Genomic DNA, 11984 nt, shown 5'->3' with positions numbered 1-11984 from the left:
GCATGCGCGTACAAGTGTACACAGGACGTCGGTTGCTAGTCACCGGCAGGCACAACAATGAGCATAATGGCGAGGAAAAGCGAGGGCGTCTTCGTGTGCCGTTCCTCGGGAACAACTTCATTGACAAATGTCCCACCAGGCACTAGTTCTTCCCGGTCTAACCCAAAACCGCTGTTCCATGTAGGGCTTATGTCGCTTGAAATGAGATTTTTTGCCGATTGCTGTTAACTAGAGCTGCAACAACTAATCGATAAAATCGATAATAACCAATTATGAAAATTATGGATTAGTCGGTCTGTGCGGCACGGGGTGTGTCTACTCATTACGTTACTTCTGTTCCGAAAAAACACGCTTCGGAGAGTAAATACTAAAGTTGTGTCCCAAACGAAGTACTGTACACTTACACTGTGCACTCTGCACTACCGTCTAGTGTGTGGATTTTAGAAAGGTAATATCACCTCACATAGAACACGAGCAGTTTTTTACTTACTTAGGTTAAAAAAACGGAAGTAAAAACCGCTTCCTAGGCGACGCCGCATGACGTCATACACACGTAAGGCGACACCTCCAGCTTTAGCAGAATCCCAGAGTCACGGACACTGACTTTCTCCAGTTTCCTGTTTATATACTTGGTTATATGCTTAGTTTATATTATATATAAATATTTATGCATTATTTTTACGGATGCACAAAAAGCACAGAATTAAACTACAGTCCTAAATGAATAATATATATTCTGGTGTGTGTGTGTGTGTGTATTGGGTTCTTTTCAGTCTTATATAATTGGACAAACAGTTGTGTAAAGTTTTAGTCTGACGTTTATATTTGTAACACTCAGTCTGCCCCGCCCCATCCGATTAATTTTAAAAAATAATCAGCCAACCCTACTCTAATCGTAGTTCACCTCTTGCGCATGTAGCAGCTGCAGTATTATAAAGTACAGAATTTAATTGCACGGTGGCTGATAAGAATGGCGACTAAAGCCAGCAAAGCTTGCGGTTCAGTCTCCGCGTTGTTGTGTATACGATCAAGGTAGCGTAACGGTCATACGGTAGGGGCTTGATGAATCGGGTAAGGATACCCAATGATCCAGAGATCCCAATCACGGGGCGAATGTGGGCAAAGCCCCGCCTTCGTTTTTTCAGAAGTCTTCATTTTGGTTCTGTTTCCACTGAAACGCGAGCCAGGAGTTTTCAAACCAAAACGTGATCTACGGCGTTTCCAAAAGTTTCCGGAGTAGTGTAGACGGCAGGCGTAACCGTAGCAACAGTTATGCGTTTTAAAACGGAAACACACTAGTGTAAACGGGGCCTCAGACTATTTGTTGTTTTAAGCTATCACTCATCGTCCATGTGATATGGTGTGGGGGGGGTAAATCAGTAGCTAACAATGCTGCAGGCAACACCCTGAGATACTATTGTTGGTGCTCAGAAAACGTCAAACTGCAATCTTAGTTACCGGAGCGATGAGTAACAGAAGAATCACAACCAGTACTTTGTGGCGTTCACATCCCTGTGTTCTTCCCGAGAGCCACAGCTCTTATATTTATAACCTTGTGCTTTACTCTTCTGACTCTTAATGGATCAATTTAAAACGTATAAAGTCTGTCTTGTTCCCACCGAGGGTTTAATGAAAAGAATTACCAATTTGTACTTACAAATACATTGGTCATGCTCTCGCTGCCTTACTCTCTCTCTCTCTCTCTCTCTCTCTCTCTCTCTCTCTCTCTCTCTCTCTCTCTCTAACTGTCTGCTTTATGCTTCCTCTCATCCTTCCTGTCAGAAATCAGTCGTAGCACAAATAGGAGCTTTTTTGTTTCCAGGTTACCATTGCCACCCCCCCGCTTTGTCTCCACGGTAACTGTCAGTTAAAGCACTGTGGTAATGCGAGGCACCTGCAGTGGGTGCAGCACCGTGTGCAGGGAGACACTTTTTGGCTGTGTAAGAAGCAGTTTGCTGAAGGAATTGTATGATAAATTGCTGCACAAACTGAAGCTCTGCACTATTTTTACTTCTATAATATGTTTTCACACACACACACACACACGGAGTAATGATGTAGGAGCTGAAGATATAGAGAACGCACAGGAAAGAAAGTAATGCCTCTTTTTCGAGGCATCAGTTCCCTCAAAATTAGAACTACGGATGTTTAAAAAAAAACCCTGCAGAAATGTGATCCCTCCTCTGGGGACGATTCATGGTGGATTCTGGAGAATCCCTGAAGCGCTGAACTCTGACCCTGACTGCCACAGTGCACACTCAATATAGAATCCCGTTACTAGAGGGAAAACTACATATTAAGAGTCTCAAGGAAAAAGAACACACCTGAAAGTAAGTCTGTAGACTTTCAAATGTTTCCAGGTTTGACGTGTGTTTCTACCACATTTAGCTGTCTGTTGAACTTTTTTCAGTTTCACCAACATCTGTTCTTCACTTGGCTTCAGCACTGTTAAGAATTGTAATGCCGAGTCATCGAGTTCATTCTAACATGCGATAAGTCGCTCGTGAGCATGGAGTGAGTTCTACTGTGGACATGTAGCGCCCATTCATCTGTTTTACCTCGGCTAGCAGATTAGCAGTGCAAGCTAACTGTATTAGCGACATACCCTCACCAGAGGCACTACCATATGCCTATATATCTATTTATATCTTCTTCTAAGTAGTAAAACGCAAATTAAATGACGCATAAATTAGTGTGAAACTCGAGTATCCTGCACAGAGCCCTGACCTCAACCCCACTGAACACCTTCGGGATGAACTGGAACACCGACTGCACCCTAAACCTCCTCATCCAACATCCGTGACCGACCTCACTAACGCTCTTGTTGCCGAAGGAGCACAAATCCCCACAGTCATGCTTCAAAATGTTCAACAAAGACATATGGATATGATGGTCAGGGGTCCACAAATCTTTGTCCATATAATAGATTTGACTCGAGCAGTATATAGAAACTAATTGCAGGTTGGGGCTGAAAATCCAGCTCAAAATAAAAAAGTGGCTTTTCCACTCGCTAGTGTAAACGCATCTCATGTTCAATAGAATTTTATTTGTATAGCGCTTTTTTTTTTTTTTTTTTTTTTTTTTTTTTTTTTTTTTAAACAAACCAGCTTTAGAGAAATCTGGATATACATTTTTACTTTAAATTTATGGCTAGTGAGCAAGCCAGAGGTGATGGTAGCAACAAGAATCCTTGAGGAACCAGAAACCCATCCTCATCTGGGTGACACCGGATAGTGTAAATATAAATCATTCCATTTATATAATCGTGTATTATAAAGTCAAGCATGCCAAGTGTATTAAAAGGAGCTTTTTGTCTATGAGAATCAATACATACTATACTGTGATGTGGGAATGAAGACTTGAGTGTAAACTGTTCATAGCAGTTGCTGGCTATTAAAGAAAGAATGTCCTCAGCCATCTTTAGGGTGTCTGTGTGGTACCATCCTCTGTAAACCCATGGTGAACTGTAGGCTATCCATGCGGGGCCATACTCCGCTTTAAAAAAGCTATTAATGAATAGCTTGACTAAACAAACAAGACCGCGACCATGTCCGAGTCCCATGCACGAATTGGAAGGCTGCTCCAAAACTGTTGTGATTTATGAGAGAAAGCTCTACCCTCTGTTGTAGCCTTCATTATTCTAGGTACCAATAAAGATCCTGCACCTTTTGATCATTAACCCTCTTACCCCTAAGTTCCCACAGTATTATGTCCCATAACCCTATATTCCCCAGAGATACAGCACGCCAACCCTGAGTTCCTGGACCAAAATCAACATTTTAATTTTAACATTTTTAGGCCTTGAAGCAACTTATAATAATGCATTTGTGTAATATTACTTTGAAAATGAAGCAGTTCAGTGTTTTTACTAAACTTGGAGCACAATTCTTAACTAGAGAAATTACGAAAAAATGCTCGCTAAAATCCTTCTACTTATTTAGAAGTACCATACGAGCGTCAGCGTGGTCAAAGCCTTTATAAATAATAAATAAATAAATGCATTTCAGCGCCAAAAGTCAAGTTTCTGGTGATAATCAGACCAGCAGGTAGTGTTTTCACGAATGCACAGAGATGGTCCCGTTATGACTCCAGACCCCTGCAGTGTCGGTCGCACTGGTTGATGCTAAAGATGAAGACGGATCGGGGTCTGAATCAGGAGAGTTTGCGTCTCTATCAGTTTTGGTTTCAACGTCACCTGAACTTTCACTACTGTCACTATCTAGAATCCTCGCTCTCGCCTGTATAACTGTGTATGTTTTTTTTTCACTGTTTTAGATGTACCTGTGTTCACTGTAGGTGTAACTTTTTAGCTGGAACACGATTAGCTTTTCGCTTTGGCATTTTTAGTTCACTTCTACTATTACACCAATATTCACGCTTGGATCAGCTTCATCGTAATGCCGGCGTAATAACGTAATCACGTCGTGACGTCATCAACCTTCCGGGTCAAAAAATAATAATTGAATAAGTAAGGAATCATAGCAGAGTAATGCCGGTACACCGGCGTTACGGGGATAACGTTTACACTGTAAAGCCGCTATATCGGCCTTACGGGGATTTGGCATAGACGACCAAGCCGGTCTATCGTCCTTACGGGAATAGATCAAAGACGACCAAGCCGGTCTATCGTCCTTACGGGAATAGATCAAAGACGGGCAAGCCGGTCTATTGTCCTTACGGGAATAGATCAAATGACGGGCAAGCCGGTCTATCGTCCTTACGGGAATAGATCAAAGACGACCAAGCCGGTCTATCGTCCTTACGGGAATAGATCAAAGACGACCAAGCCGGTCTATCGTCCTTACGGGAATAGATCAAAGACGGGCAAGCCGGTCTATCGTCCTTACGGGAATAGATCAAAGACGACCAAGCCGGTCTATCGTCCTTACGGGAATAGATCAAAGACGACCAAGCCGGTCTATCGTCCTTACGGGAATAGATCAAAGACGGGCAAGCCGGTCTATCGTCCTTACGGGAATAGATCAAAGACGACCAAGCCGGTCTATCGTCCTTACGGGAATAGATCAAAGACGACCAAGCCGGTATATCGTCCTTACGGGAATAGATCAAAGACGGGCAAGCCGGTCTATTGTCCTTACGGGAATAGATCAAATGACGGGCAAGCCGGTCTATCGTCCTTACGGGAATAGATCAAATGACGGGCAAGCCGGTCTATCGTCCTTACGGGAATAGATCAAAGACGACCAAGCCGGTATATCGTCCTTACGGGAATAGATCAAATGACGGGCAAGCCGGTCTATCGTCCTTACGGGAATAGATCAAAGACGACCAAGCCGGTCTATCGTCCTTACGGGAATAGATCAAAGACGACCAAGCCGGTCTATCGTCCTTACGGGAATAGATCAAAGACGGGCAAGCCGGTCTATCGTCCTTACGGGAATAGATCAAAGACGGGCAAGCCGGTCTATCGTCCTTACGGGAATAGATCAAAGACGACCAAGCCGGTATATCGTCCTTACGGGAATAGATCAAAGACGGGCAAGCCGGTATATCGTCCTTACGGGAATAGATCAAAGACGGGCAAGCCGGTATATCGTCCTTACGGGAATAGATCAAAGACAACCAAGCCGGTACATCGTCCTTACGGGAATAGATCAAAGACGACCAAGCCGGTACATCGTCCTTACGGACCAAGGTCACATGGAACAAAAAGAATAGTACAGCTATTTTAACGACTAAAAATCATGGCCTAATGTAAAAGTGAATTTAGAGTGAACTGACTTTGTATTTAGGCATCTCACGAAGCACATTATTTCATAGAATTAGCGAATTCTTGCTCTTGGGGAAAACGTGTGAAGTGAAATGAAATTTCATGAAACAAAATGTACAAATGCTTCCATTTTAATGGCTAGAATATGGATATTTTGCGGTGTTGATTCTATGCGTATATTGGTGCTGGCTGTTTTGTCTTCTATTTAACACGTTTTAACGTATTAAACACTGGAATCTTTTGTTTTTGTAAATCCAGTCAGACATATCAATTGCTAATCCGAGCCCTTTTGACGATAGGGTTATCCTGCGTCGTGTGTGTGCGTGTAAAGGAAAGGTTCACCTTCAAGGTGTGGGGAGAACATTACGGTATACAGATACCAGAATTTCTGCAGGATACATCCACTTAATACTGTACATTTTGCATGTTAAAGAAATCCACGTTGTTATCCTTTTGTCACAAGAATATTTGACCTTTATGATCTAAAAATGACTTTGGAATCATGTGCATTTGTCAGATCAGATTGGAGGCTGGCATTTTGACAGAGCGACATAAGTCGGGTAGGGAAGCTGAGATCAGCTCTGTGTATCTGTTCATGAGCTGTGGAGTGAAAGAGAAAAGATCTCTATATGGGGATTTGCAAAGGTCAGATAGGAGGTAATTACAGACCGCTTACTGATTAGAACATCTTGTATTTAGTGAGTCCCCTTTTTCAGAATCTCTTAGGCATTTTTGTGTTGGGTTTTGATCAGGTTATATTTGATTTTCCTTAAGGAGCTATTTTATGAAGGATACCACATTCTGTGCTCCCTTCAGGCACATATATCTGTGTGAATGAATGACTTCATGTAGCTACAACCTTCATGGATCTTCTCGTTCTGCTAGAGTTGTTTTTAGGGATGCATCCATAGCATTTTTTTTAAAAAAAATTTCCCCCTAGACCAAGTACATGTTGTTTGTAATGTTGGCTGAAAATGAAGTGCGCTAGTTATAGGGTGACCAAACGTCCTCTTTTTCGGACCTTAAAATTGTATCCCGTGGACATTCAAAGGAATCTAGGGAAAAAGGTCAAACGTGGACGGAGTGAAACCGATATTATTTATATATATTTAAGTGACGCTAATAGTGTAAACAAAAGATGTCCTCTTTTTAGAATACCGGAATATGTTCACCCTAACTAGTTAGCCGATTTTAGTTACGGTGAATCGTGTAGCATTGCACTGGACAAAAGCGGGCTTTATTCTACCTGGGAAAAGCTCTTCTGTACAGATGTTTTTTCTCTCAATGGTTTCATCGTGTCAGAATCCTTTGTTGTCAAAACACACACCTAGCATTGTCTGTAGACATTAATTCACCTAGCCAGCATTTGCTCTTGTGTTGCTTGTTGCTATGGGCCGCTAGCAACAAACTCCTTGAGCCGAGTTATATGTTTAAGATGTTGTAGGTGAATGCTGTAGTTTTCTCATTGTAATGTTTTTTTTTTTTTTTTTTTTTTTTTTTTCCTCCACAGAGCACAGTGTGCAGTCTGCTTGGATTTGATTTGATTGCCGTCATTAATCATGAGCCTAGGCGAACGTAATGGTATAATATCAATTTTATGCTAAGTTATGTGACGATACAGCTTTCTGAGATATCACAGGTACCGTGGCATTACAAACTGATTAGAAGCAGCTGATTTGATGGTAAAAATGTGTGCAGAATCTTTAATCTTCTAAAGAACTATAAAGACATTTAATTGTAAATCTTAATGGAGAGCAAGGAGAGAACCAAATGTCCACCAAATTGGTCAGTCTGGTGTAGTTCTTTTGGCCACTAAATCATCCCACATGTTTTTCTCTCACACCTCCACATCCCCCTTCATTCTCTGTTATTAAACTCTCCTCACCCTTTCTGTCTCCTCCATCAGTGGCTCAGCAGGTTCCCTCCTCTATCTTTCTCATCTCATCTCTGTTTTTTTTTTTTTTTTCTTTTCCCCTTTCCTCTGACGTGTTCTTGTTCTCTTATTTATCTTCCACCTAACTACTCACCTGTCCATCCATCCATCCATCAGTCCATTAATCTATCCCCCCATCCATCATTCTCTACACCCACCCACTGTACAGGGTAATAAAAGGCAACCACGGCGTTAAGGTCAAATATTAGTAGCCTCCCACCTTTCCCTTTTCACTCCATCCTGGTCTGTTCTCCAGATTAAGTGTTCAGCGCAGCGTACGTGTCGGATTACAGACCTTTGTAATTGGCCTGGATTAGATTGGATTGTGTATAGCAGAGTTCAGCACTAAGCTTGGTAATGACGTGGGTGTCAAGAAGTGTCTTTCTAGTGTCCTCTGGCATGCGCGCTCAGACAGACAGCGCTGTGATTGGATGAGGTTTGTGGAGTTTGGCTCTCTGTGCTGCTCCCTCAGTGTTGAACAATGCAATATGTGATTGATATTCACGCCTGGTTTTACTGCGTTCTTTTAGCACTGGCTGGTGTGTACTTTTAGCCCTGCAATGCTGAGTAAAAATAGACCATTGTAGATTGCAGGGGTGTGTGTGTGTGTATATATATATATATATATATATATATATATATATATATATATATATATATATATATATATATATTCCTACCCCCCAATTATCTATCCTCCCCCCTGTCTCTTTGGTACTCACTTAAAGAATAGCTGTTGATTGAGGCCCACCTGCACTGTATTATTTGCCCCCCCACCAATATGAACCAGACCCATGTCATTAACACCTATGGAAAGGAGCACGATATAATCTCTTGTGTAGGAGGAGAAAGGAGGTCTTGAAAGAGATAGACTACCAAAGAAATTATTGATGGATAACAGGGAGATAAATTATGGTAGGACAAATCGTGATAAACAAACACCTTTTGGTTTGCAATAAATGTAAGGAAACGCTAGTTGGTGCTGGGTGCTAAATATGCAGTAGATAAAAACTATAATTTGATGAATAATTTGTGCGAAACGTATGTGATAATTAACTGTTTATTCCGAGCGGTTATCATTCGTAGTCTAGTTATGTCATGTAGCCTACCCTTTCCCTCTGGCTATGGTATGAGAGAGTTTTATTTATTTATTTATTTTTTATTTCTTCTTTTCAGTTTGCTTTCTGTTGCAGAAATGTCAAGTGGGAACTGTTATGCTGTAGTGGGAAGGATACTCTCTGGCCTTTTTGCCGAGCTCCCTTAACCAGTAGTCCATCAAGTCATGTTAAGTGTAGTTGAAATGATCTCTGACTTCAAGTCCACATGCAGCATGAGGAATCTTACATGAGCTTTGCATTTCGTACGGTGTCTGTTAATTTGGTGGCAGATCCTCATTGCATTTGGTTCATTTTCCATTTCTAATTGAGTCGGTGTTCACCAGAGAGAGAAGGCTTGAGAGACAGGAGCTCCTCTGATACATCCTTAGACAACATACTGTTCCTCGTCTGTTCCTCTGGCTCTGTATTTCAGGGTTTTCTCTTACAACTGGCATATGGTTCTGCTTTTTTTTTTTTCCTCCCCTGACACATTCTGGATCTTTTCCAACTATAGAGTCATATTCAGCAGCGTTGTCTGACACTTTGCATAGTTTGTGCTAATTCAGCTTCTGACGTCATGTATAGGATTTAAACGTGCACGTTTCAAAATGGCCGATAAACATCTCTACACCTTTACCATCACAATAAAGGAAGAAAATATGAATACATTATATATAGAACGGGAACACCTCCATGTTCTGTTATCTTCCCGAACCCCCCCTTCTCCACACTACTTTAGAACCTACTACTTCATTATAAAACGCAGGTGGGAAGCACTGGGTAAATAGATGTGTGAGCCTCAGACCAGTGACTGCATTACATATATGGGTGGACATCATGATGGGAATTCAAACGTGAAGCCAACATGTCTCTGAGCCCCTCTGTTGGCTGGCTGGCTGTGGTACAATTTTAAACCCCGCCCATTCCCACGTTGCGTAATGAGGCAAAAGTTGCTTCTCCACAGATTATTTTCAGGAACGGTGCGCCGTCTTTGTCAAGTTCATTTGACATGATACAGTTCGTGATATGGCCAAAAGTATGTGGACACCTGACCATCACACCCTTGTGTCGTTTTTCTCCAGACTGTTGGTACAAAGTTGGAAGCACACAATTGTCTAGAACTGGATCGCCAACTGCACCCCAGGTCTTCTTACCTGACCTCACTAATGTTCTTGTGGATGAATGAACACACATCCGCACAGCCACGCTCCAAAATCTAGTGCCAAGCCTTCCCAGAAGACTGGAGGCTATTATAACAGCAATGGGGGACTTAATCTGGAACGGGATGTTTAACAAGCATATTTTTGGGTGTGAGAGTCAGGTGTCCACAAACATTTGGCCATATCGTGTATACGTCCCAATATTTTTCTTTACAATAAATGCGTGTTATTGACAGTTTAGGGTTGGGCTAGAAATGACAGCCTCATGAACGTGTCTCGTTTTGATGTCTAAGCTGCAGATCATTGTGCTGATATTATAACTAGCAAACCTGTGTGTGTGTGTGTGTGTGTGTGTGTGTGTGTGTGAACAAAGTGATGGGAAACCAAACTCATAACAATTTTACGATTGACACTCAAAGTAGCTTGGTCACGTTAGCCACTTGCTTTTAAAAGTACTCCACCAACAGAACATGTTATGAGTCTCGCATTGTTATTTCAGCTAGTTAGCCGTTTTAAGACATCGGCTTTATGTGGTTCTAATTCACTCACTACGTAGTCTATTAATAATCTGAATATCGGACCATGATAGGTTTAAGCCGTTGAACTAAGTCGCTGAGGTGATAAAATATGCTCACTGGTAATCAGGATTAGCCATTTAGTTGTTTTTAGTGGTGTGTTTATGATTATTGGAATTGTACAGTCACTCCATGTTTTCTTGCACATACGTAGGTGATGCTTTCTTTTTTTCTTTTTTTTTTTTTTAAACTCAAGAAGCCTAAAATGAAACTGAGCTCAAACTGGACTGAAGAAAGCTATATTGCAAACCATGATTTAATCTGTTTTGTTCATAAAGCATGAAATCTTTTTCCACCATTTGACTATATATGAGCGAGCGTACGTTTCTTTTCTTTCGGCACGTTCGGTATCAATATGCCAAAGGATTGCTTCGCAAGGTTACACTCTCAAGGCTGTGTGCGCTCAAACATACACACAAGGCTCCCCCTGTTCCAGCACACGGCTGAAAAACACTTTTTGAAAACCCTGTGAAACACTTTTCTGTCAGATTTATTTTCTGCTTTCTTCTTTTTCTTTCTCCCCTGCTAAGCTGTGTCTGTGTGTGTGTTCAGAGGGGGGATGTGCTGTAGTCAGTGATTTAGTTGCAGGCTTAAACCCAGGGTGACTCTATTCTGTCCACTTGGGCCACTCTCTTCTCCGGAGGCGCCAGCTGCCGAAAAGCCAGTGGTCTCAGGTTAACAACTTCAACTCTGGATCCGTTTTTATTTAGTTGGTGGTGTTGTTGTTTTTTGGTTTTTTTTGTTTGTTTGTTTTTTTTTTTTATGAGCGGGCCGAGAAAATCTCCAATACAGTGGATTTGTTTAGAGTGAGAGGCTTGTAGGTGATGTATGAGCCAGTTAAGGGCTTGTCTGCTTCTCAAATCTCCAGGCTTTGCACTCTGATGTACTGTTCATGGTCTAGCTTGTTGAATCAGTGGGCTTTGCTATGCTAACTCACACCCAAGGACATGAAAGCGAAATGGAAAAGGAAAACAGCATCTGATTATCTCTCTCTCTCTCTCTCTCTCTCTCTCTCTCTATCTCTGTGTAGAAAAAGATGAGACTGGCGTGATGGACAGTCTGCTGGAAGCGCTGCAATCCGGAGCTGCTTTCAGAGACCGACGGAAGAGAGCACCTAGGCCCCGAGGTGAGTCTCATCTCTTTCATCACGTCCTCTCCACTTCCCGCCATCACACTCGCTATACCTCTCATTTGACATGCAGCCCCTGCACCTTCAGTCTTTCTTCAGTAATCTCTTCTTAAAGCCCTTGCTATCTATCTGCTATATTGCACTTCTCTCGACACCATGAATCTCACCCTGACCGCGTCTCTCGAGTGGGCAGTGTGAATGTATAAAATCACGTTAGTATAGCTGGTATGGAACCTTCGGGACCCATCTTCCTCCCCTCAGTAAGGTAAAGCATAGGACATCTACTCCTCTTTTATTACGGCTGCTGTCTGGCTCTGATGTTCACACTGGATGGCTGATGTCACAACTGGTTACAGAGC

General features: G+C 42.1%; 1 protein-coding gene across 3 annotated transcripts in view; it reads left to right on the top strand.

Moving 5' to 3' along the window:
* diaph3 (diaphanous-related formin 3) overlaps positions 1-11984 on the top strand; it is a 361935-nt gene that overhangs the window by 280663 nt on the left and 69288 nt on the right. For all 3 annotated transcript variants that reach the window (XM_053683159.1, XM_053683158.1, XM_053683157.1), the window contains one exon: positions 11527-11622. In XM_053683159.1, coding sequence (XP_053539134.1) covers positions 11527-11622 — 96 coding nt within the window. The remainder of the gene's footprint in view (positions 1-11526; positions 11623-11984) is intronic.

The sequence above is a fragment of the Ictalurus punctatus genome, chromosome 10 (genome assembly GCF_001660625.3).
Source record: "Ictalurus punctatus breed USDA103 chromosome 10, Coco_2.0, whole genome shotgun sequence".
NCBI classification, from domain to species: Eukaryota; Metazoa; Chordata; class Actinopteri; order Siluriformes; family Ictaluridae; genus Ictalurus; species Ictalurus punctatus.
The sequence above is the reverse complement of the archived record's forward strand: the minus strand, read 5'-3'. Positions and strand labels throughout refer to the sequence as shown.